At 42.5% G+C, this 27,826-nt stretch overlaps 1 protein-coding gene across 1 annotated transcript in view; it reads right to left on the bottom strand.

The window, feature by feature from the left end:
- Positions 1 to 27,826, bottom strand: part of LOC126480677 (proteasome activator complex subunit 4-like) — a 215,911-nt gene that overhangs the window by 66,375 nt on the left and 121,710 nt on the right. Inside the window, exons 23-25 of the mRNA XM_050103901.1 lie at positions 20,324 to 20,519; positions 3,820 to 3,934; positions 3,487 to 3,629 (exon numbers count right to left, since the gene is read on the bottom strand). Of these exons, the coding sequence (XP_049959858.1) occupies positions 3,487 to 3,629; positions 3,820 to 3,934; positions 20,324 to 20,519 (454 nt within the window). The remainder of the gene's footprint in view (positions 1 to 3,486; positions 3,630 to 3,819; positions 3,935 to 20,323; positions 20,520 to 27,826) is intronic.

The following is a 27,826-nucleotide window of genomic DNA, read 5'->3' as shown; positions in this document are numbered from 1 at the left end:
GTGGTTTGGAAGTTTCTTTTCAGGTGGATCAAGTTCTCTTACGACTACTACCACCTATGCTGCATTAGATTCTCTTGTGCTGAAGACTTCTCACTGGAGAGTGGCCATGACATGCGCGCGAATGGTGTTTTAGGTATAGAAGTCTCCAATAAAACTATTTCACAAAGCTTTCCTTTCTGACTGTTAATTCTGCTATTGTGGAAAATATCTTTGGTTAGACGTATTCAAACAGTTTGGGTTTTCCAATTCAGAGAGAGAGAGAGAGAGAGAGAGAGAGAGAGAGAGAGAGAGAGTGTGTGTGTGTGTGTGTGTGTGTGGTTTGCACGGTGATTCCAGTTCACACCATTGACAATCTGAATGCCTCTTATTTGGATCTGTTTACCCTCAGTTCAGGATGGGCTGTGGATGTAACCATAGAAATTCCTTTAAAACCAGGGCCCGTGCCTCGCTTCGTGTAGGCTCACCTGATTCCGCACGTCCTGCTGGACATAGTTAAGACAAAACTGGACAGGTTGGAGGCCCTCAAGTTGATTATCCCTGTATCATTGAGCCAGTGGGCTTTGCCCCTTGTAATCATGAAAAAGACAGATGGCTCACTCCACCTGTGTGATGGTTTTAAGTCTGTTAACGCCCAAGTCGTCATCAATACTTTTCACATTCCCCGTGCGTAAGACTTGTTTTCCAAGTTACAAAGCTGTATCTGTTATACTCAGGTCGATTTGTCAGAGGCATACTTACAGCTGCCACTGCACCCGGAATTTTGGAATCTGATGTTGTTCAACATACTCTTTGGCCTCTACAGGTATAACAGACTGCCCTTTGGTATTCCCGACATGCCAATGGAGCAGCTAATACAGGATATTCCTCCAAGTTGCAATTATTTAGATGACATCATAGCAACACAGGCATAAAATGATGAACGCCTCCATAATTTGCTATCTCTCCGGACTGTGGCGTAGCTTTTTTCACACTTCAATGGGCTCTCCAATTGGCACCATGCCTTGCCCATTTTCACCATAAATGGCTCTCCTTGCCACAGATGCCTCGCAGCATGGGGTCATGGCAGTGCAGTCCCACAAGGAGACGGATGGCTGTGAACATCATATTGCATTCATGCCCAAAACACTCAATGCTGTCCAATGCAATTAGTTCCGGACTGCAAAAGAATCACTGGACACCACTTACATAGTAAGAAATTTCACACCTATTTGTAAGGTGTCAAATTCTAGCTGCTGAATAACAACAACCCATTGCTTACACAGTTTGGGCCACATTCTGGCCTCCTGGACTGAACAGCGCAAAGGTTGCAGCATCAGGTATTGCTCTTACTGGCCAATACCTATGACATCATCTTTCAGCCAACCAGACACCACGCATACTCTGATGCTTTGTTCCAGCATCCAGTTGGCCCTGATCTGGAATTTGACACCCAGCAAGTTGTCATCTTTCACCTGGATTCAGACTCTACATTGGGCCTGCATGACTTTCCCCTTGATGCTACACTGATTGCAGCCCAGACAAGAGCAGATCCTAATCTTGGTACAGTAACTAAATGAGTTAAATGTGGGTGGCCACCACATATCTAAGTGGGGGAACGTGACTGGCTCGGAACATTCCTTTTCCTTGAAAAACCAGCTGTTACTCTGTGATGGTGTTCTCTGCAGCAAATTGAACTTGATCTGCCTTGGGTCGTTATGTCCCGGGCTCTGCACCCCGGTTCATGTCTTCCTATATGTAGATTACTGGTGTGTATCCCACATGCAACAGACGCCACCAGGCACACTGGACAGCCATCAACACAAGCATCGAGGCCAAGGTCAAGTCTTGCACAAAGTGTTCACAATAGCAATCTGCACCCCTCAAAGTGTTCTCATGCTTGTCCCCATTGAGCCCTTGGGAGTACCTCCACAAAAGCTTTGCTGGTCCTTCCTTACATTGGATGATGTAGTTTGTGGTAGACTCGTACTCCAAATTTATGTATATCTGTCCCAAGGGCTCCATGACAATGGCAAACACCAACTGTCACTCAGACTATGGCCCTCCAGTTTTCCTCTGCTCAGTTTTCCAGATCCTGTGAAGAGTGTGGGATATGATACCTAACAGTAACACTTCAACCTCAGTCCAATGGGTAAGTGGAACACATGGTGTGGACTTCGAAAGAGAAGATGAGAGCCCTGGCACAATTCACACCATCAGACAATATCCTCACCTTGTTCTTGGCCACCTGAATTGCAGGGAAGATCCCTGTTGAACTGCTCCCCCAATGGCAGCCTTGCACCTACCCCCTCCTCTCTCTCTCTCTCTCTCTCTCTCTCTCTCTCTCTCTCTCTCTCTCTCTGGTCTTACCATCAGACCCTCATCTTTCCTGGTACCCAGTCCATCCCCAAAACTAGGCTGGCACTCTGGTGTGAGTCCAATTGTTTGGATGCCATCCGACATGTGTACCAACCAACACCCAGGTTCCGCAAGGCCGCCAGAAGTATGAGGTTTCCGCAGAGAGTCACCTCTGGAGCACCACCAGAACCAGCTGCACCTCAGGATACTGCGAGCGTGCCTCACTGGTGAGTACAACCTGCATCTGCAGCTTTGTAAGCCACAGGCAACTCCTCTCCTTTGCAATCAATGCTGGGCCCCTGATGACCTTTTCGCCATTGACTGGACTCCAGCACCACCTGCGTAGCTGGAAGTCATCGTGGTGGAGATCCAGGACCTTCTGGCTACAGCTCCAGCGGTGGCACCCCACACCCTAAGCAGAGCTAGCACAAGTTGGGCCACTTCTGCACCTATGTGGCATCTATGGGATAGGAGTGTAATAGCAGACTCTGGTGGAAACATAAAGCTGTCACCGCTGGCAAACATCGATCCCTGCCTTCAGCCCTCACCAATCGTAGTGCTGCAACCTATGAACTGTCTCTGCAAGAAACACATTGGGAAGAGGGCACATCCCCAGAGCTTATGTCATGTCACCTGGCAGGACCCCGTGACCACCGACTGGCTATAACTATGCACTTGCTGCACAGATAACTTATTCTCTTATGTACTCACTTTATGGAAGATTCACTGTATCGGTCACTATCTGCTGATGACTTCCACTTTGATTTTGGAGTACATATGGACTTTAACATTGGCCAGCTTATTTGTGTGACATCAAACTCATACATTACTGATTTTACTGTGTATTTCTATTGCGTCAGTGTAATAAGCCAAATAAATTGTGCTCGTAACTGAAGATTTCTACAAAATTGGAACAGTGCTGTGACTGCACTGTTTTAGTGGGGAGGTGTTCGTTCTATTACAAACTTTGCTTGTAAGTGCAAAACATCTAGACTGCCTTCACATTCTACAAACCGTACAGGTCTTGCATATAAAATCAAAATTTAATAGAATAGAAAATACCTCTGAACAAGAAAATAATCAAAATAATAGTGGGAGTATTTAGAAAATGACAAAATTTATTAGTCTCTATTAGAATTTTACACAACTTACAGAAGCAGTGGCAAAACAGACACCCCAGTCTCCGACAGTTTCTTCCGTCATGTTTGACAATGCAGTTTCAATGACCGGAGACAAAAATTTCCACATTGAAGATACCTTCTCAAAAGGCCAATGTTTCGAACCTCGAATAATTCCTAAGGCACATAAAAAGCTTAAAATATAATGTGCTTCATCTAAAGTTGGACACAAAAGCAGCAGAAATGTTATTTTAATAAAAAATTTAAAACTCAAAAACGAAAAATTGGAATCATAGCAGTCTGTCAATTCTTTGTCTGCCTCTGCAAATAAGTTTCTAAAAATTTCTTACTGGAATGAATCTCTTACCTGCTATAATTTCTGCTGCACAGCGTTGACTACTTTCATTTTTATCAGCCACCAGCTCCTCCAGATGATGGGAGAAATACCTCAAATATGCATCTCCATGATTCCGAAACAAACCCTGTAAAGTACATAACATACTACTCAAGCAAAATGAGACCGCATTTGACAACTCAAAAACTTCATTTATACAAGTTTAGTCCAAATAAAACTTAAACATCACTTGATGAATTTTCATAGATTTCATACACTCTAATGAAACTTACAGGTACAAATCTCATACAGATACACATGGTGTCCAAGCATACCCACGTCCCATTATTTTGTAAAATTGGTGACACTAGTAGTTGTTTTATTGGCATACCTGCTTTGTAGCTCATGAAAAGTACATTGTCTGTACGGTATTGTTTCAGCTGTGAAACCATGGCTGATGTGACCAGACACATTTACTTTGTTCAGGAGCAATTAGTTGCCTGTGTATGGGTGCATAAACGTCCACAGACAGGGCAAATGATGACACAGGTAATGAGCGTCTCTAAAGATCAATCTGGTGAGGTAATAACTCATAACTCAATTCTGCCTGATTGGAAGAAACATGCTTTTTGTTCCAGGCAGTGCCAAAGAGAGGCCATGTCGTGGACATAAGAAAATGCAAGAGCCAAGTATTATCATCACTCAATGAATCTAAAAGTTACCAACAATTCTATTCAAAACACAGCAGCTAAACCTTAGGAACCACAGTCAACAATGCATGAACACATTAAACTGAAAATTAAAGGATTTAGACCAATGCCTGTGAATGAATTAACTGCCAATAACCTACAGCAGAAAATTTCAGCCTGCCATGCTTTGTTGGCACAATTTTCAAATCTTATGAATTTGTGATGTATTACAGTTAACTCATGAGAAAAGTGGTTTTCTGGTCAAAGACCAATCCCTTTTATGAGCAAAAGTTAGAAAGTAATCCACTTCATGTTATGATATACGCTGGAAAGTTATCTTGGTACCTGTTCAGAGCATATTTTTCTGAAGGGTATGTGAATGAAAATTATTATTTGGCACACTGAAAATGCTGTTCTTAATGAACAATTTCATGGCTGCTTGATTGGGCATGATTCAGCAACATCTCCAGCCCCACTGAAATGGTGACTATGAAACCTACACATTAACATGCCAGAAAATTTATCAGGAGGAATAATCATGTCCTATGTGGTTCAATGTCAATACAGTACTAATTAAGTGCTGCATGAAAGTGTTGAGAAAGCCTCATAAAGCGTTAACTTGTGATACCTCCACAAGATGTCTAGGACATAGAGATATGTAAGTTCCTGTGTAAGGCACAACGATTCACACACAGATCCAATGGATATGTAGTTTTTATATCCAAGTACTGTTTTGACCTAGAGATAAGAGAGATTCTCAGATGCAATGTACATTGAATAATTCAATAAGAAGTCATACACTGTAAATTTCTAGGTATAAAACAGCTTCTCATATGCAATGTACACTGAATAATACAATGAGAATTCATACACTGTAAATTTCTATTTTTGGCTACTTGTCAAGTGTATCAATATGACATGCCTCTCATTCACAACACAACTCAGAAAAGTATTTTCTGATGAATGTGCGACATATCGTAACACACACAGAAGCCTTCCCCTGCCCCAAGTCTACGGAAAATCCCCATTATGTGCAAGAGTTGGAAAGTAACCCTTCTCATGTTATATCTACATCTACATATATACTCTGCAAACAATCATGAGGTGCATAGCAGAGGGTATGTCCCGCTGAACCACTCATTGGGGTTTCTTCCTGTTCCACTCATGTATGTAGTGTGGGAAGAATGGCTGAGTGGTTGGTTGGTTTAAAAGGGGAGGGGGGGGGGGGGGGACCAAACTACTAGGTCATCAGTCCCTTGTTCCGAATAAAACAATGCCACAAGGGTGAGAATAAAACAAGTGCAACTGACAACACGAAACGGAGGGAAACGAAAAACCACAAGAATGACTGAAGGGTAACAAACACTTAAATGGACAAAAGGGGACAAGAAAACCACAGAAACGCAAGAAACAGGCAGAAGAAATTAAGATGACAAAACAGATTACCATGGTTGGCTGACTGTGAGAATAAAAAGGTGAAGCCAGCCACTCTGCAACACATTACAACCTCCACCCTAAAAGCCCTGGGTTGGAGGACACAGAGGGACAAAAGGACATGCGCTAAAACTTAGATCAAATGATAAAACCCACCCTCGCTAATAGAACATAAAACTATATCAGCCAATGAGGCATTGTAAGATAAAATTAGCGGCAACAAGTTCAGTAACCGAAGATTTCGTCGCACGGCAGTCAAAGTGGGACAGTGCACCGGAATATGGGCCACTGTCGACCGGGTGCCACATCGACACTAAGGCGGGTCTTCATGGAGCAGGAGGCAGCTGTGGGTCGCCCAAGCATAGCCAATGTGGAGCTGGCAGAGAACCACAGAGTCCCTGCAAGAGGCCCATATGGAGGACTGCCACACATTCGTAGTGTCCTAAATGGCATGCAGTTTGTTGTGCATACTGACACTGTGCCATTCCATCTCCCAAAGCCGAAAAACCTGGCGGTGTAAAACGAATGTAGGTCAGTGATTGGAATTCCAATCTCTATAAACTGTTCCTGTGTAGCCTGTTTGGCCAGCCTGCCAAAGTTCATTGCCTGGGATTCCGATGTGTCCTGGGGTCCAGACAAATACCACTGAACGACCGGACCATTCCAGGGCATAGATGGACTCCTGGATGGTCGCTACCAAAGGATGACAAGGGTAGGACTGGTCGATAGCTTGTAGGCTGCTCAAAGAGTCAGTACACAGAATAAACGAATCCCCAGGGCATGAACGGATGAGCTCAAGAGCATGAGGTACAGCCACCAGCTCTACAATGAAAACACTGCAGCCATTGGGCAAGGAATGCTGTTCAACATGTCCTACATGGACATACGCAAAGCCGATGTGACCATCAGCCATAGAGCCATCGATGTAAACCACTTCATGACCTCAGTGCAAGTCAAGAATCGAGAGGAAGTGACAGCGGAGAGCCGTGGGGTGAACTGAGTCCATTGGGCCTTGTGAAAGGTCCAGGCGAAGCCGCGGCCTAGATGTACACCATGGGCCTTGAGTATAGGTGGTAAAGGCAAGGACTCCAGTTCAGATAGAAGGGATCGGACACAAGCTGCAATTGTAAGCCCTGACCTGGGCCACCAATGCATGGCATGAACCAATGTGGGTGGGAAAAGGAGATGGTAATTTGGATGCGCAGAACTGTGAACGTGTGCAATGTAACTGGCGAGCAGCTCCGTACGCCTGACCTGCAATGGAGGGACTCCAGCCTCCACCAGGACTCTGGCCACCAGACTCGTCCTAAAAGCTCCCATCACTAGTCAAACGCCACAGTGGTGCACTGGGTCGAGTAAACGCAACGCTGAGGGTACCACCGAACCATAAACCAGACTCCCATAGTCAATGCAGGATTGAACAAGGGCTCTGTAGAGCTGCAGCAGCGTAGAGCAATCTGCACCCCAGTTGGTGTAGCCCAGACAGCAGAGGGCATTGAGGTGCTGCCAGCACTTCCGCTTAAGCTGACGAATGTGAGGAAGCCAAGTCAATCAGGAGTCAAAAACCAGTCCTAAGAATCAATATGTCTCCACTACAGTGAGGCGATCATCAGTAAGGTAAAGTTCTGGTTCCGGATGAATGGTACAATGCTGATGGAAATGCATAACACACGACCTTGCAGCCAAAAACTGGAAGTCATGGGCTAGAGCCCATGACTGCACCTTGTAGATAGCTCCCTGTAGGCACCGCTCGGCAACACCAGTACTAATGGAGCAGTAAAAAATGCAGAAGTCATCTGCATACAGACAGGGTGAGATGGATGGCCCTACAGCTGTTGCTAGACTGTCAATGGCCACTAAAAACAGAGATATACTCAATACAGAGCTCTGCAGGACCCCATTCTTCTGGATATGGGGGGAACTATGGGAGGCACCAACTTGGACACAGAAAGTACAAAGCGACAGGAAATTCTGGATAAAAATCAGGAGCAGGCCTTGGAGACCCCACTCGTATAATGTGGCAAGGATATGATGTCGCCAGATGGAGTCATATGCTTTTCGTAAATCAAAGAAGACGGCAACAAGGTATTGGTGTCTGGAAAAGGCAGTTCGGATGGCAGACTTGGGTGACACAAGATTATCAATGGTAGAGTGACCCAGGCGGAAACCGCCCTGGCATGGAGCTCCAGGACCCGACCCAACCCAACCACTGACACACCGTAAGTTCCAGCAGCTTACAAAGAACGTTGGTGAGGCTGATGGGCTGATAGCTATCCACATCAAGTGGGTTTTGCTGGGTTTGAGCAGTGGTATGATAGTGATCTTCCGCTAGTGTGATGGAAAGACAATATCGCACCAGACCCGGTTGAAGATCATGAGGAGATGTTGCTTGTAGTCAGACAAGAGATGTTTAATCATCTGACTGGATCTGATCTGGCCCAGGAGCTGAGTCAGGGCAATGTGCACAGGCACTGAGGAACTCCCACTCTGTAAATGGGGCATTATAGGATTCGCTGTGGTGTGCAGTGAATGAGAAGACTTTCCCTTCCATCTGCCGTTTGAGAGTGCGAACGGCTGGGGGGTAATTCTCCAATGCAGAGGCGCGTGCACAGTGCTCAGCAAAGTGCTTGGCAATCGCGTTTGCTTCGGTAGATAATACGCCATTTATGTTAACATCAGGAACACCTGTTGGGGTCTGGTACCCAAAAACTTGACTTGTTTCATCTTTCCCAGACTTGTGAAGGTTACATATGGCACCCAATGGTCAGGACATATCTCTCCCAACACTCCTGTTTCCATCTTCTGATAAGCGGACAAATGCGGGCACGGAGCCATTTAAAGACTATGAGGTGTTCCAGGAAAGGGTGCCGCTTATGCCGCTGTAGAGCTCGCCGACACTCCTTAATTGCCTCAGCGACTTCTGGCGACCACCAAGGGATTGTCCTTCGCCAGGGTACCCTAAAGAACAAGGGATCATTGTAGTTAGCTGCTCAACCACCACATCGATGTTACCATGTGGGGGAGATTCAACGGTGACAGCAGAAGTGAAAGTATCCCAGTCTGCCTTATTTAAAGCCCACCTGGGCAGGCGTCTGTGGGCCTGACGCCGGGGCAGTGACGGGAAGATGGGGAAGTGGTCACTACCACACAGGTCGTCACGTGCTCTCCAGGAGATAGATGGGAGAAGGCCAGGACTGCAACCCGAAAGATCAATGGCCAAATATGTGCATGCGCCACTCTGAAATGTGTGGGGGCACCTGTATTTAAGAGGCAGAGGTCTAATTGTGACAGTAAATTTTTGACATCTCTGCCTCGGCCAGTAAGCACGATGCCACCCCATAAGGGGTTATGAGCATGAAAATCTCCCAAAAGTAGGAGAGGTTTAGGGAGCTGATCAACAGTGCACCCAATGCGTTCAGGGGTACTGCACCATCTGGAAGAAGATATACATTGCAGACAGTTATTTCATGTGTCGTCCTTATCCTGACAGCCACAGCTGCAAGTGGGGTTTGAAGAGGCACAGGTTCACTGCATACTGAGTTCAGGACATAGACAAACTCCACCTGACACTCTATTATAGTCACTACGGTTCTTGTAATATCTCCTATAGCCGCAGAGGACAGGTGTCCGCATTGTTGGGAACCAGGTTTCCTGGAGGGCAATGCAGAAAGCAGGTGTAAAGCTTAAGAGTTGCTGTCGCTCACCCAGGTGGTGTAAAAAACTGCTGCAATTCCACTGGAGAACGACATTATTGTGAGGCTGGGAAGGTATGAAATATGCAAGGAGGCAGGATATGCCTCAGGGTCACCTGCTGCCACCGATTGAGTATTTGTAGCCATTTATATGGTGGATGAGGCATCAGTGAGATCTAGGTCTCCAGGGGACACTAAGATCTTCGGTGCATCTTCAGGTGCAGAATTGGTAGGGAGTGGTGGTTTTGGGGCCACCTGAGTATCCTTTTTCTTACCAGACTTCTATGTTTGCTTGCCCTCTCGCTTCTCTCTAGGGGCTTGCTGGGAGGACTTCTCTGAAGTAGTTTCAGGCACAGAGGAAGACATGAAGCTCTTCGTCCAGCAGCTTTTGGCTCCTTGAGCCACTGGCGAGTGTCCACCTTGCATTAGTGGATACCTTCAGAGAGAGAGGGCCCCAAAGGACCCCTTCTGCATGAGAGGAGTAGGAGGAGGCTGTTGCTTCTCCGGCAGGGGGGAGGGGGGGCGGACCTTGCTTTCGAAGTAGGTGCTCTGGGAGCAGAGGAAGATTTGCCCCCTACCACCAAGGGGGTGGATGTATCCTGGTCGCCCATAGCGCCCACTGTTCGTGGCACAGAGTGAGGAACCACTGGCACTTGGGATGGCAATGGTGACATAGCTGCAGCATATGTTGACGTCAACCAAATAGGGGTAATCTTTCAAATTTATGTTTAGCCTCTGTGTAAGTCAACCGGTCCAGGGTCTTGTACTCCATGGTTTTCTGCTCCTTTTGGAGTACTGGGCAGTCTGGCGAGCAGGGGGAGTGGTGCTCTCCACAGTTGATGCAAGTGGGAGGAGGCACACATGGAGTATCAGGGTGCAGTGGACGTCTGCAGTCTTGACATCTGGTGCTGTAAGTGCAGTGGGACGACATGTGCTCTAACTTCCAGCACTTAATGCACCGTGTAGGGGGAGGGACACATGGTTTAATGTCACAGTGGTAAACCATCACCTTAACCCTTTCAGGCAATGAATCACCCTCAAAGGCCAAGATGAAGGCACCAGTTCAACCCTGTTGTCGTTGGGTCTCCTGCAAACGCGCCAGCTGAAAAGAACACCCCGCCGTTCTAAATCAGCGTGGAGCTCATTGTCAGACTGCAAGAGGAGATCGCGGTGGAAAATGATCCCCTGGACCATGTTGAGGATTTTATGGGGAGTTACAGAAACAGGAATATCACACAGCTTGTCACAGGCGAGTAACACTCAGGATTGCACTGGGGATGCTGTCTGGAACAAGACTGTGCCATTTTGCATCTTGAACAACGCTGTCACTTCTCGCAACTTATCCTCAAGGTGTTCGATGAAAAATTGAGGCTTTATAAGTAGAAAGGAGTCCCCCCCATCAGTTCTGCTAAAGACTAAAAATCAAGGCGAATATGGCTTTCTCCATTTTGTAGCCCTATGTTCCTTCCATGGTGTAGTGAGGGAGGGAAACGATTTAGGGTCATAACTTCGGCACTGTATTCGATATTGCCCTTGTTAGAGACTGCTGGTGCTGTACAGTCACCAGCAAGAGATGACTTAGTGTGCTTTATTGCGGGTCATCCACCCTGATGCCACCCAATCTGATCAGGGGCTCCCGCCATGGGTGCCACCCAGCCACAGCAAAGGCCAACTGGTATGACGGCCGTTGCCGGGAGTCCGGATGCCCCAGGAAGACAGGCATCTACTCCTTGGCATACGTGGAGAGTTCACAGCTCAGGCATCAGCAGTGCGATCCCTCTGCTGTCAGGGGGCTATCACCAAATGGGTACATGACAGCCCCACCACAACAGACTGGCTACCGTGCTGGACATTGGGCGCAGAGAAATCCATTATTGTCATGGGGGTGAAAGAGGACAGGAGACAATGGAAGAAGATGACATACCCCGTAAAGTGTCCTCGCCCAAATAGTTGAATCGCAGATGGAGATTCAAAGCCATGACAAGAGATTCAGGAGACTGAATCTAAGGACACTATGGATAACTCGTGCACCACAAAAGGCGTCCTTCCCCATATGGCCCACACTTCTGTAGAATTTTGAAAGTGGCAGGTCAAACCACAGAATGGGACCTGAACTCATAGGGCCAAAAAGTGAGAGACTCCTTTTAGTCGCCCCTTACGACAGGCAGGTTACCTTGGGTCTATTCTAACCCCCAGACCTGCAGGGAAAGAAGAATGACTGACTGAATGCCTCTGTGTGTGCAGTAATTATTCTGATCTTATCTTCAAGATCCCTGTGTGAGCTATACATAGGGGGTTGTTGTATATCCCTAACTAAAGCTGGTTCTTGAAACTTTGTTAATAGACTTTCTTGGGATAGTTCACAACTGTCTTTGAGTGTCTGCCACTTCAGTTCTTTCTGTATCTCTGTGCCACTCTCCCCTGGATTAAACAAACCTGTGACCATTCATGCTGCCCTTCTCTGTAAACATTCAATATCCGCTGTTAGTTTTATCTGATATGGGTCTCACAAACTTGAGCAATATTTTAGGATGGATTGCATGAGTGATTTAAGCAGTCTCGTTAAGCTGTTGTCACTAAATCTGTCTGAACCTCTCTGGGGGACACCACCTTGTGGAAGAACTGTCGGTACAGGCAGAGAGGCTTATGTGCTCGCAAGATGCTGATGGCTGTTCTGGTACTAGCACAGCTACTGACAGGGTTTCCCATGTTGAGCAGATCTCACATATGAACCAGATGAAGAGTGTCCCACAATGCTCCATCTCTCCCACATCCACTCCCGAAGTCCTTTCCCATTTCCCAATATACCCAAACCAAGGTGCGATGCAATGTGTGCTGAGTAGTGCAAAACGCGTGGGAACGTGTGCCATTAAGAGAGCCTCAGGGATATTGAGCTATCTCCCTCAGCAAATAGGCTTGCACAACAGGGATTCTTTGGTGTCATCTGAATAAATCCACAATTCTCATGGAACCAAAATGGAGAAACAGAGCAAAACAAAACAGAAACTGAGGGACTCAATGAGGCCTAAAAACTCCCAAGCATAGGTGCTCGAACCGCTGAATGCTGTTTCCACACTTGGGTCAAGCAACAGACCTGTCCGAAAGGGGAAATTGTCTCTGAGAAGTTGGACCAGGTCAAGATCAAATCCTTGTTTGGGGCTCAAAGAAGGGAACTTCTGCAGGAACGAAAAGGAAGATAAAGAAAGGCTTCCTAAATGTTAATTGGGCGGTGGGGGGTGGGGGGGGGGGGTGGAAGGGGAAGGGATTAAAAGACTGTCTCAGAGTGAAGGGATTAATCAAACTCTTCTACCTATAAGACAGAAAACATGAGAACAAGGAAACAGTCTGACACTTCCACTTCTCAAGATAAACAGGTGAAGCAAGAAATAGAGAAACAGACCTATAGTACTGCAGTCTCGTTATTTAGGATGGCATTTATCCAACAAGGATATCCACTCATCATAAACTCCGGCATGTCGAACTTCTTCACATGGCTTTCTCTGAGAAGGCTGAGGAGGATGCAAGTCCAGACCCAAATTCAGGAGGGTCTATTTAGACAAGGGGGCTCTTATCTTTGACTGCAAAGGGATGGGAACAGTGGATTGGCATCTGAAGATGGTGCCCAAGATCCCTCTGTGGGAGGAGGCAGATCTGTTGGTCAATAAAGCAGCTGAGCTCTTCTAAGACCACAAAGATACCAATTTGGGTACTGAAAGTTCTTAAGGGTACCCTTCTCAGACACTGTCTGGGAAAGTAGTGGTACAGAACTAGAAGATCTTGACAGAGGACCAGAGGCTAGTCAAACTAAAGGTTATATCGGATGGACAAACCCACGCGGTGGAACTCGGTGAAAAATCGCTGATGGCACTGTGAGGACAGGACCTGAAATTCAACTTAAGGTTCTCACGGGTTACTGACAGAGTAATCATAGACATTTGAAGCGACTATGGCAGCAAGTTGTAGGCTGAAAGTTTTGCAAAAAACCTGCTACTCAGAAAGGGGCACCTGTCACCTTTAGTCATCTTCTACGAAGAGAGGAATTGGACATGGCCCTGATCCAGGAACCTTATTTTTTATATATATATATATATATATATATATATATATATATATATATATATATATATATATTAAAAAATGGCTTGATGAAGGAAGCATGAAGGAAATAGGCCTAGGCTTGTCTTCCTTACGAGGACAGTACCGTATTTACTCGAACCTAAGCCGCACTTTTTTTTCGGGTTTTTGCAATCCAAAAAACCGTCTGCAGCTTAGAATCGAGTGCAAAGCAAGCAAAAGTTCTGAAAAATGTTGGTGGGTGCCACCACAACTAACTTCTGCCGTAGAATATATGTAGCGCTACACAGGCATGCTTTGTAGGCACAAAGATAATTACTGGCCCAAATCCTCTGTGCCATTTAAAAAAAAAAAAAAGTGGAAGACGAGCTTTTTTTTTCTCCGCCCCGAGTTTCGACCACAGCATTTTCATATATTATCCAACGAAGTAAATACTAATTCCGTATCGTTCATCTTCAAATGTAGCAGCATTTCAATGTAAGACGAAAATTCGACTGGCAAGACTGTTCGGGATGTTTGTCAATATGGCCAACGCTATGTTCTGAATTTTTTCCTACCTGTGAGAAGAGATGGTTGCTAATAGGAACTTCTATGAAATGTGAATCACATGCAGTATTCTCTTCACCATAAGAATAATATGAATATAAACATTTTGCCATGTATTGTTATGTGTTTGCTGCTATCTCATTTAAATCCTGTCTGCCTAATAAACTACGAAACTAGAGTGAGACAACAGCAAACGTGGAAGAATATACATATCATTTCATGTCTATATTCCTATTATTCTTATGCCTAATAGTTATACAGTCAGAAATGAAGCACAGCAATTGACTAGATTTTTAAATCTAAGATGACTCTAATTTCTGTGCAGAGTGTAATGAACTAAAGAGGCACCTGCAAAGATTTTGAAACGGAGAAAAATTTTCGCTAAACTCTTGTTCAGAACATCATCTATCATACTCAGTCTATTATTTGGTTCTTGTTGATCATTATCAAAGAAATCAGCAGTGTAAGTAACAACAAATAGCAGTCTCTTGCCATTGTTTCGCTTATGAGACGATTCTTCTCTCTCTTTTTTTTTTAAATTGTAAGCGGCGGTAGTGCGCACAAAAGCAAGCCATGCCGCGAGCTGCGACAGGCCGTAAACATGCACTGTCAAAATGCGACAAACAATGCATGACACAGTACAGTAATGCATTTTCAGCTTAGGGTGACGTAAACACCTATAACAAAGAAAACGGCACTTATCAGATCAAAGAAAAATAAGCAATCAATTCAAACCAGACGAAGCACGTGAAAAAGGAAGGGTACCCTATAAATATGGACAGAGCCCCTGACGCATAGCAATGGCTACCGGGTAAAGTTTAACTGCTAAGGTTACGACTCGAATCAAACTACTGTAGCTGTATCGTCATTCATTTGACCTAAATTGTGTCTCGTATTACAATGGACCAACTTTGTTTCGATTTGGAGATGCGGCCTAAAACTTCTCTCTCCCCTTAAATTTCGAGTCTCAAATTTCAGGTGCGGCTTAGATTCGGGAAAATTTTTTTTCCTCGATTTTGAGTCTCATTTTTCAGGTGTGGCTTAGATTCAAGTAAATACGGTACTACTCCTTCACAGGAAGTGGAGGACTGGTAGACAGCTGCTCACAGCACAAAGAACAATTATTTATTGGTTCTGATGCCAATGCCAACAACCCCCCCCCCCTTTTTTTTTTCCTTGCAGCCAACAGCCATGTTTCTGTAGCCACAAGCGGAAAAAGATACTACTCAACTGTGCATGCACATGATTCCACTCGTAACTGCTAAAACAAATCTAATGTTAATAGTTGTGATGTCATGCTCATCAGAGGCAATTTGTTGTTACGAAGCATTGCATAGTCTTCCTAAAGCCTTTGACACATTTTGCTGTTAGCAGACACTTGTATGAGCACTGTGTTTGTTGCTGTATATGGCGCATTTCCTTTGCAATTTAAGTTTTAGTTCAGTTTTTTCTCTCGTTCACGTTTTATTACTGCAGTAGCAGGATACAGTAATATCCTTTCTTAGAGTATTGGTTCTTACCAGTCAAAATTACAAAAATTTAACTGAGAACAAAAGCAATGAAAAATTCCCGGGTTTTTCCCGGATGTCCCGGGTCGTAGACACCCTGGTATATGAGACCAGCAAGTGAGATGCAGGACATGCTCCTCAAGACTCATTTCCCTCAATGCACTCTGGCAGACAACAAAGACCAGGAGTCAGTCCCTGAGAGACACTGGTTTACAGGTAATCAATAAGAAACTGGGAACCTGAAAGAGACAGTGTTGGTTTCAAAAACATCCAGTGGCTAATGGGAATGTTTCAACCATTCAAGTCACCAGGTCCAAACACAATTTTTCTAGCTCTAAAACAACAGGCTGAAGGGGCTTTAATTAGATTCCTACACAGACTCTTTAGTGTCAACCTAACAGGAAGATGGTTCAAAGGTCATCAGCCCCCAGACATAGAACTACTTAAACCTAACTAACTTAAAGCATACACATCCATGCCCAAGGCAGGATTCGAACCTGCGACCATAGCAGCAGCGGGGTTCCGGACTGAAGTGCCCAGAACCACTCGGCCACAGCAGCCAGCCTAACAGGAAGAATCATTACTAAATCTTAGAGGACAATTAAGGTGGTTGTCTTTCCAAAGCCAGGGAGAACTGATCATGCCAGGGCTTAGGATATGACATCGATCAATCTGTTTCCCTTCTCTGAAAGACATTAGAGAAACTGGTTAATGTTTGTGTTAAGAAAAATAGATTAACTAAGTTTCTTCTACATATAAACCAACACGCATATTAACTGAGTAAATCATGTGAAACAGCACTTCATCTCAACTTGTTCAGAAGGTGGAAAAAGCTCTACATTTTCAAGAAATAGCTCTCCGCATCTTCCTGGATATCAAGGGGGGCTTTTGGCATTATGACCTTTGAATCCATGATTGGAGGTGCAAAAGAGCATGGCACTGATACCACCGTATGAAAGTGGATTACGACCATGCTAAGTAGAAGAAAGATGGAAGCCTCCATGATGAATGAGAAAATGGTGATCAACCACCACCAGAGGGGTGGGGGGTGTCCACAAGGATGGGTCTTGTCACCACTACTGGGAAACCTTGTGCCTTGTGGTGAATGAACACACTGATGAGTTAAATACAGGGTATCCCACTCAAACCTCCATGATTTCAAGGACCCAGGAGAGAAAAAACACAGTAGATACTACAATGAAAAATGCACCACATTGTGGAGGATCTCAAAGAATTTATATTCCTGCCTCAGAAGTGCCAAGTGTCGTCACAAGAGTGCAGCACGGTCACATGAAGGGAAAATGGCAACTCCACAGCAGCCCTCGCAAGCAGTAGTGTGGTTTGCAGAAACAAAATTGCCAATTACTGTGCAAAGAAATTATCGTTATGTGTATGAATGTCATCTACCTGATGCAAAAACAATTAAGGAATGGTATAGGAAGTTTCTGGCAGCAAGAAGTGTTCTGAAACATTCTGGCAGTGCACATTATGGAGTTTCAGAAGAGACAGTGGAGGACATCAGACAAACATTTCTCAGAAGCCTATGTAAGTCGATTCGTCAAGCATCTAGGCAACTTGATGTACCTCAATCAACATTGCATCGTGTAGTTCACCAGCGTCTTTGTATGTGTGCTTACAAAGTGCAAATTCTGCAACATCTGACGCCGAACGACAAACCACACTGACAACAATTTGTTGCGGATATGCTGCAGCGTATTGACATGGATGCCAGCTTCCTGGAAAGATGTTTATTCTCACATGAGGCAACTTTTCATCTATCAGGAAGCGTTAATAGGCATAGTGTTTGGATTTGGGGTTCACAAAATCCGCACGTTGTCATTTAACATGTTTGTGATAGCCCTAAACTAAACGTCTGGTGCGGGCTAATGCACGACAAGATTGTTGGACCATTCTTCTTTGCAGAACAGACAGTGAATGGGTCAGTGTATCTGGACATGTTGGAGCAGTTTGTGTACCCTCAGATACAAGACTTGCAACCCAACATCATTTTTCAACAAGACGGAGCTCCGCTGCACTGGTCAATGGCTGTTCACAAGTTCCTGGATAGGAAATTTCCCAATCGTTCAATCGGACACGGAGGACCCACTGCCTGGTCACCATGTCCACCTGACATTACACTGCTTGATTTCTTCACATGAGGATTTGTGAAGGACCGCGTGTATGTGACCAAAGGGAAGATATTCCTACATTGAGGCATTGTATCCCTAATGTGATTGCAACAACAACAGAGGAAATGTTACAAAGAACTTGGCAAGAAATTGAATATAGACTCAATATTCTTCATGTTATAAATGGTTCACATGTAGAGGTGTATTGATGATAAATAAATAAATTCTCTGAGATGCTCTACAGTGTGGTGTATTTTTGATTGTCGTATCTACTGTGTTACAATATTCATGTTGGTACAGCCCGAAGAAATTATGTCTAATAAGGAACTAATAAATGGTTTCCTCCTCCTCCTCCTCCTCCTCCTATTACTACTACTACTACTACTACTACTTCTGAAGGGAACCAACTGGCTTTACTAGAATCATATCGAATGAAACTGCACAATAAATAGTGGGCTAAGACCATTGTTGTTTCTGCCTCCCCACATAAACCAAATCAAGGTAACACACACACACACACACACACACACACACACACACACACACACACACACTCACTCTCTCTCTCTCTCTCTCTCTCTCTCTAGAAAGAAACATTCCACATGGGAAAAATATATTAAAAAGATGCTGTGACTTATCAAGCGGGAAAGCACTGGTAGAAACAAAAAAATCTATCTACCAGCGCTTTCCCGTTTGGTAAGTCACAATATATATAGATGCTGTAACTTACCAAATGGAAGTGCTGGTATGTTGATAGAGACAATAAAACACACACACACACACACACACACACACACACACACACACAAATTTCAAGCTTTTGAAACCCAAGGTTGCTTCATCAGGAAAGAAAGAAGGAGAGGGAAAGACGAAATGATGCTCTTTGCATTTACGTATGTCTGCCTGTGTCCGAATAAGTGAGGATGGGTGTGTGTGTGTGTGTGTGTGTGTGTGTGTGTGTGTGTGTGAGTGAGAGAGAGAGAGAGAGAGAGAGAGAGAGAGAGTGTGTGTGTGTGTATACCTGTCTTTTTTTCCCCCTAAGGGAATCCGCTCCTGGGATTGGAATGACTCCTTACCCTCTCCCTTAAAACCCACATCCTTTCATCTTTCCCTCTTCTTCCCTCTTTCCTGAAGTGTGTGTTTTTTATTGTCTCTATCAACATACCAACGCTTTCGTTTGGTAAGTTACAGCATCTGTGTTTTTAGATATATTTTTCCCATGTAGAATGTTTCCCATAAGAAACAATGTACTGTTTTGACCTAAGGATACAGGGGCTTCTCATTCACATGTACAATGAATAATGCAATAAGTCATACTTTGGAAATTTATATTTTTGGATAAAATTTAAAGCTCACAGTATAATATGCATCTCATTCATAACACATGTCAATGTTGTATTTTGTGATGAATATACGACAGATGTCTCCCCCCCCCCCCCCTCCTTTGTCTACAGCAAAGCCCCATTATGTGTCCGAATCAATTTTTTTCAAAAATATGGGAATGAAATTCTTATCTTATTTGGACATACTGCAAATGTACTTAATACCTCAGCTCTTAACAATAAGCAGGATGTTCTCTCCAACAAATATGAAAATTGCATATGAATAGAATGGAACAATTCCAACAAATCAATGTGGTCGAATATTTGCTGGTTGCAGATGGATTTTCATTTCTCAAAATTTCTATACTGTGCTGATTAATCTCACCAACAGACAGACTACTGACTGACAAAAAAAAAGTAACAATCTGAAAAACACTGCCCACTTTAACACTAACCAGACTGCAGCACTATATCTGCATCGTATGTCGTGGTCCAGCGAGCTATGCGTGGCTTTCAGTTACACAACCTTAAGATCAGATAATATAAAGAAGACAAAAGAAACAAGACACTACCATTTAAGAAATTTCCAGGTCAGTGTTACCCTGAACTGTGTTTTTCTAAGGATTCCAGTGTCTAAACAAATCTTGATCATTCACAGTAATCTCCAGTAATTAATATGGGCAGCAACTCATTTTCTACATTCATATGAACCAATCTTCTATGAATTTTTATGTCCTTCACAAATCTGCTGTGAGGAAGAAAAAGTTTGGGGCTGAAGACTGAATTACTTTGTGTAGTAATAACAGTTTTCCTTTTTGCCGGAGCCCTTAAAACCATTTCTCCTACCACTCCTATGAACTTTACATTCCACTTATTTCCCAAAACAAATCTAAACATTTCTAATGAATTGTACTAAGTTGAGTGTAATGTTTCATCTGCAGCTATAAGTGAGGAAAGAAGTTTCATAAGGTGGAATACTGAAAGAAATGGAGTGGAAAGAAAATTTGTTAATGTATAGCAATGTTGAACTTCCGACCAAATAAAATCACCACAATTGCGTGAAAACTATATCACATAAAAATTATTGTCACAACTGATTGCAAAACAACATTTTTCATGAAAGAAATAACTGACTTATTTTACCTTGAACATAATGAATCTGTAGCCATTAAATTTGTCCTTTCCTTTCTTTTCTTCAAGTGCTAAATATTTAACAAGCTTGTCAATGTTTCCTTGTGAGGAAAAGAAAATGTCAACTTCTTTTTCTCCATCACTTAATTCTTCATGTGATCTACTGAGACTGGGTTGATCTGAAGATGGAGCATATACTTGCAGTTCCCTGGAACAAATGTCAAAAGTAAAGAGTAAATATGAAACTCTCTCCTGTTCTTGTAACTTTCCCCTTTCTTTTTTCACACTTCATAAAAACTGTCCTAACTTGAAAACTGTAGTTGTATCACCCTACATCACTAGGGGAACCAAATATCTGGCACGACATCATGTCAGCCAATGTGATACCATTACCCAGAGCGTGCTCATCATTGTGAGCACACTCTGACGACAGCACACCAAAATTGAGCATATAAGCTGGCCGAGGGACCGTCTGCCTTGTGATGCAATCTGAGGTGTATTCATGAATGTGGTATCAGTTTGGGTAAGGTGTTTATATTGTGGACTCTAATTATTGCAGGCAGAACTTTGACATGACATTGGAGTGGACTTTGCTTTGCTTTGGAGAATGGACTTACAACAGTTTGCACTGTTTCTGCAGAGCAGCTGGTGTATATCTCTTGTTGTGAATAAACCCCAGTTAGTCATCACCAGTTTCATGTGTAACTTGGCTTTTCCAAAAAGTAGTAATGACTCGGGACCCATGACACAAGCAAAACAGACTTTGGAAATCTTTGTAATTAAGCAAGAATGCAGGTTTTTAACCATGGAGTACTTACAGCAACTACTAAGGTGAACTCCACAGGGTTATCAGGAACTAACGACCCTATATTACAGGCAGTGCAAGCATTAGTGAATGTATCCAGAACACCTTCTATGTCACCCATGTTTCGGCTTTTCCACCATTTAATGAACAACATGAAGCGTGAGATGCTCACTGCCAATGAGTTCAGTTATATTTTTCAGCTTCTCAAATTTCTGATTCAGAGAGACTGAAAAGGTCATGCTCTTGTCACCTAATACATAAATTGTAGCCATTAACGAACCCAGCAGAACTTCAGTTGTCTTGAATATTTTCTTTGTTGCAAGAACATTTTTCAACAAAAAGTTGGTTACTGCAGCAGGTTTAGAATTCTGGCACCAAAAAATTATATCGCTCCTGCCTTAAGCCTGTGTATTGGGAGAATGACTTGTGCGTGCACAGTGACAGACGGCCTGAAGTGAGTTCAGTTGAGTACGTAGTTCTAATTTTCATCTGTCAAAGGACAGCGGTGGACAGGACTAAACAGAAAGAACTATAATGTAGTTAAGAATTTTGACCACCAGAGTCCAGTAGTGCAGAGACACATTCAAGAAACTGGTCAAGAGAATGTTTTTGTGAATTGTTCTCTTTACTTCATGAAGGCTTTTTTGTTTATTTATGTTTGTACAGTTTTGTATATGATTTTAGCAGTGTGAATGATGCAAGAAAGTAGTCTAAAGTAAATATGTAGATCATTGTTTTACCGATGAACGCTGTACCAACTAGTGCGAGAAAGTTTTAAGATAGTGTGAATGCAGACGAAGGGGAATTTTGTATTGTAATATGTTAAGTACGTTTACGGTACAAGGAAAGCTAATTGGAGTGCAAATGAAAATAGTTAATAACATAAAGTATAAACAAAATATCAGACTGTTAAATACTTATTTCGGGAAAAGTACAGTTAGAAAGTGCGCTATTTGTTGATTGGTTAGTCATGAAAAGTGCAGACTAATGCAGGAGAATAAAGATTTTCTATTGGACTTAAAGAAAACTGACCAATCAGAATGGAGTATTCTTCGTGTGTATTCTCTCTTGGATGCATAGAATTCTTATAGCAGGCTAAGGAAGTCAGAGCCCAGCCTTTCAATGGTACGGTCGTGTGTAGTATGTGCTCCAAAGGAAGTTACAATTTGCCAGTCTTAGTTGTGTTACATGTTTCAAAAGTGTTTTAAAGTGAAGGTATATGTATTCCTGTGTGTTTTTTTAGAAAGTACAGATTTTTTAAGTAATTTTGTGTATGAGAAAAGATAGTAATTCCATGTGACATGTTGAACAGATCTGCAACTAAAAGCTACAGTGCAATAGACACCGATAACTTTAATAACATGGCAAGCATTTTCATACCAAAGTTTTGCCAGTATTTCTACCTTTCATTCAAAATTAAGACCTTTTCCCAATTCTTAGAATAGTACCATTGTATGCAGCCTGGTGTGAGTTGCAGTACGGTACGTTTCTGCTCGGTTTTCCTACCGGCGATCTGCTGCAACAAGTTCACAGGTAGGTGCACATAAGGGATGAACATAACTGTGCCGCTGCAAGGGCCAATCAATCTTACACAGATTTGGCTGCCTACCAACATGGGTTAAGTAGGAACTGCAGTTTTGATTGTTTTTGCAGGTAGAACTAAACAGTCTCTTTAATCAGGGAAGTTACAGTGTGGCTTATACCCGACTCACAAGTGAGAAACCTTATATTGAGGAAATTGCTTTACTTCTTTCTCTGAAAGAAGTAAAGCAAATAGCTCAAGCCCGTAGAACTACTCACACAGCCCAAATTTTGTTTATGACTGAAGAAAACGTGGCAGTAAGCTCACCAACACAGATCGTGCGGGTTGTCACGACATCTACAGTGGGACCCCCCACTGATCCGTAGTGCACACCGGCAGTGACTGGCCACATCAACAACAGTACCATTGCCCCTATTGATGGGCAACACATCACAGGTACAGCAAAAAGAGACATTTGGAGAGGTATGTTTTAGCAGTTGTGATGCAAATACAACTTACTCTACAAAACTGAACCATATGAGTACAGACTTGTCAGAATGCAGTCATGAAAATGTACTTAGATCTGTTCATTGGCAAACATCCTATGAAGTTACCACTGGACATGAGTGCTTATGTGTCCTTGCTTAAACCAATCCACTTACTTAAATTTTGGGCCATTGGATTTGCAGGCAGCGAAGACGTCTTTCGGCACATAGAAGCCATCAATGCCTCTCAATGCCTCTGGTAAGAAAGGTTCCAGTTTTACTACCAACCACATCACTCGTCCGGCAAATTTTCTGGTGGCTGCTGAACCAAAAGTGGACAGTGTTTTTGGAGTAGACTCTTTCCACACTTCTGGATTTACGGTTCACAATACAGTGCACACAATGAAATTCAAAGGGCCTTGTGCCATCTCTAGGATTCGCTGTGATAGAATTGCTCAAACTTCTCACTTGGCTTAGGAACACCAACTGATGTCAAAGATCACATAATTCGTAAAGCAATGGCCGTCCTACATGTCTTCAAAGATTGCCCAGTGCCCTTGGCTTTAAAGATGACTTCAAAACAGATATAGACAGGCTCACTCACGAAGGCCTATAGTCAATGGGCCACTCATCTGGTAACAGCACAAAAACTCAACAGCACCTAAAGTTCATAAATTTAGACAACATAGTCTATGGAGAACAGTGACCTGATGCAATAAACAAATATTATTATGATCTTGATGGTTCATTCTAACTTAATCACCTACAGTATTTGTGGTGATTTTAAAGTAACGATATACGCAGAAGCTGAAGTGAAAACTTTCCTCTAATGACACTCTGCAAAATTAGACAACTCCTTATAAAATTAATGTCACAGAGGCATATTTTCTAAACAACATCACAGGCTTACCTAGCACTAAATACACCACAGCGGCTTTACTGCTATCATTAATTACATTTCAGAATCTCTTTTGCCTCTGCCATGTTTTAATAATTTATGGATCAATGAGTACAAGGTATTCCCAAATGTGGCGCAAACATGACTGTATTTTGGTTAATGTTGCAACCTCGGACGATCACTTTCAAAACCCTGAGCTTCTGTTCAAAAAACTGGAAATAAGAGCGTTTAAATGCAACCTACGCAAGTCGTCTTTCATGCAATCTTCTCCGACTTACATGGATACTGTCAGCAAATGTGTTTCAAACTGAGTTATTAGTAATGAAGAAATAAATTAAAATGTCATGTTTGATGCAGCAGTTTTGCTGCATGAATAGTGAAAATACAGTAAGCGATAAACCTTTATCCTTTCATCATTTCATCATGTTGTGGGGAGTGTCAGGGAGAAAATATTTTACAAAGATTTGAAATTGTGTGCACAGTTTGTCAAAATCACAGGTGCTCTCATTCTCAAATAATGGATGAAGATATCTGTGTATTTCCTTGTGACGCATCGTGCTTCCTTTTCATCCCCACCACCACCCATCCCTTTGAGAGGTAAGCAGTTCTTCACAGACAGCAAGTGATACCTGTACCGTGCCTGGTTAAAATCGATCCAGTAGTTTAGGAGGAGATGCTGAATATACATACATACATACACTGTCATAAGATATACTGATTCATAGAGCGTCTCTCAAAAGTGCATCATTTTTGGTACAATTTGTCATAACCAAATTACAGAAAACATCATATTGGTGGTTAAAGAATCTTTGTATTTGGTTGTTTTCGTACTATAACTTGCTTACTAGCCAAGTATGCCATTTCAAAGCAGTGGCACGTTGAAGATTTATCAAAAACGCATCATTCTTGGTATGGTTTGTTATAATTAAATGTCAGTTAATGATGAATCAACAGTTAAATTCTTCTGGATATTGTAAGATAGTTGAACGTAATGCAAGTTCATGTGGTGTATTGGATAGAGGAGAGGAGCTGTGAAGTCACATGTTCTTGTGATGGCTAAAATTCTTCAGTGTATTGTACCATGTCATTGTATAAAGTACTTTAATTATAAACTGTAAAACTTGACCTGAGGACAGCCATTGTAATGTGGTTGAAATGTCGGTTTTACAGTTTATAATTAAAATATTTTATACAATGACTAGGTAAAGTGCCCAGAAGAATTTCAATCATAATAATGCCAGCTACGGAAGCCTGCTCAGTTGCGTCAAATGTTGTTGGTTTGAGTCCCGCTCTCTCATTGCCTCACCTTCACATTTTTTAAAAGATTCTGGGACTTTCTTATTAATTTAAGAAAAGAAAATTCTGTAATATTTAATGTTATGTATATACTGTATTTGAAATTATGAATTACTTCGAAAAGAGTGACCTATTGACATTTTGTGAACAGGGATTTAGGAAACATCGGTCTTGTGAAACACATTTAGTTCTTTACTCACAAGAAGTGTTGAGTGCTATCAACAAGGGATTTCAAATTGTTTCTGTACTTCTAAATTTCCAGAAGGCTTTTGACACTGTACCTCAAAAGCAGCTTGTAATCAAATTGTGTGTTTATGGAATATTGTCTCAGTTATGTGACTGTATTCATGATTTCCTGCCAGAGAGATCAAAGTTTGTAGTAACTGACGGAAGGTCATCAAGGAAAACGGAAGTTATTTCAGGCATCCCCCAAAGTAGTGTTATATGCCCTCTGCTGTTCCTTATTTATATAAACAATTTGGGAGTCAATCTGAGCAGCCATTTTAGGTTTTTGCAGATGAGGCTGTCGTTTATAATCTAAAAGTCATCAGAAGATCAAAAGCAACTGCAAAACAATTTACATAAGAAATCCGTATGGCGCGAAAATTGGCAATTGTCTTTAAATAATGCAAAGTGTGTGGTCATCCACATGAGTGCTACAAGGAATCCGTTAAACTTCGGTTATACGATAAATTAATCAAATTTAAAAGCCATAAATTCCATTAAGTACCTAGGAATTACAATTAACAAACAATGTAAATTGGAAAAAACACATAGAAAATTTGTGGAAAAGGCAAACCAAAGACTGCATTTCATTGAAAGAACACTTAAAAGATGCAATAGACCTATTAAAGAGATTGCCTAGACTATGTTTGTCCATTCTGTTACGGAGTACTGCAGCGCAGTGTGGGATCCTTACCATATAGGACTAACAGAGTACACTGAGAAAGATCAAAGAATGACAGCTTGTTCTGTATTATCAAGACATAGGGGGACAGAGTGTGACGGACATGATACAGGAGTTGGGGTGGACAGCATTAAAACAAAGGCATTTCTTGTTACGGTGGGGTCATCTCACAAAATTTCAATCACCCACTTTATCCTCTGAATGCAAAAATATTTTGTTGATGATGACCTACATAGGTAAAAACAATCATCACAGTAAAATAAGGGAAATTAGAACTTGCATGGAAAGAAACGGGTGTTTGTTTTTTCCATGCGCTGCTTGAGAGTGGAATAATAGAGATTGTTGTGAAGGTGATTTGACGAACCCTCTGCCAGGCTCTGAAGTGTGATTTGCAGAGTCGCCATGCAGATGTAGCTATCCTTGGTCATGGCTGATTCCTTTTTTATTTTCCTTTTATGTTTCGCATACCGCAAATGACTATTGCTGCTATTATCACAGACTTTGAAACAAATCTTTGCCCTTGACATCACCCAAACCACCTTTATTCTGATAATGCGACAGTGTTTACCGCCTATGACACTGAACAGTTTGCATCCATAATGGGATTAGACACCGCACTGTGCCTTTTCTTACCTGTTGCTTTACACTATTATCTTCTGGGACAATACAACTAAAGAAAATAAATTACTTATTTATCAAAAAGTGAGCAATAATAATACTGAGTAAAGTACACAACCGCAAATCTCTTCAAATCAAGAGGCATCTCCAAAGATCATAGACCCTTTAAGCTTGCTTCCCAATATATTTACTCCCTAGTAATATTTGTAACTAATGATAAAAAATTGTTCGTCCTGTCTCAGATTTATACAATTATATGTTCCTGTTAAATTTTTGCGTGCTGACTTTGGCTCCTTGTATTGATGCTGTGGTTTTCCAAGAGTTTACAGACATAATGCAAAAAAAAAAAAAAAAAAAAAAAAAAAAAAAAAAAAAAAAAAAAAAAAAAAAAAAAAATTGTGAAAGCCATCATATTAAAGAAATTCTATTCTTATAAATCAACTGATTATACACATTGGGGAAGAAAAGTTTTCCTTTAGTTGTTTGACAAGAAACAATTTTCTGGGTGCCCAATGGCAAGGTCATCAGTGCCCTTGTGCTTATTAAAACAAACCAATGTGGAGAGGAACTAAAATTGTGATACACTCATGTGCTCGGAATGACCACACATTCTCGCTATCTATTCGACGGCAAGTCCACCAAGTTCCGCTGGTCGGCAAATAAAATGCAGTCCAATAAAATGTGTTGCACCGTGATCTACTAGCCACAGGCACCACACATTGGAAGATTCTCTCACCATAGTAAGAATCCGTGTGTCATAGGACTGTGGCCTATGTGAAGATGAGTAAGAAGGACCTTGTCTCCATTGACATGGCTGAAAGGAAGTACCCCATCGCCGAGTTGTGAACTGGAGGACACGGAGCTTGTTATCGGTCACTGCCAGCCTTTCGTCTTCCCTTCGACACATGACTTCGTACCTCAACGGTGAGGTGATAGCATGCAGGGGGATAGCACTCCAAAATAACTGAGGATCACGACACACCT

This window comes from Schistocerca serialis, chromosome 5, assembly GCF_023864345.2.
Source record: "Schistocerca serialis cubense isolate TAMUIC-IGC-003099 chromosome 5, iqSchSeri2.2, whole genome shotgun sequence".
In the NCBI taxonomy this organism is placed as follows: domain Eukaryota; kingdom Metazoa; phylum Arthropoda; class Insecta; order Orthoptera; family Acrididae; genus Schistocerca; species Schistocerca serialis.
The sequence above is the reverse complement of the archived record's forward strand: the minus strand, read 5'-3'. Positions and strand labels throughout refer to the sequence as shown.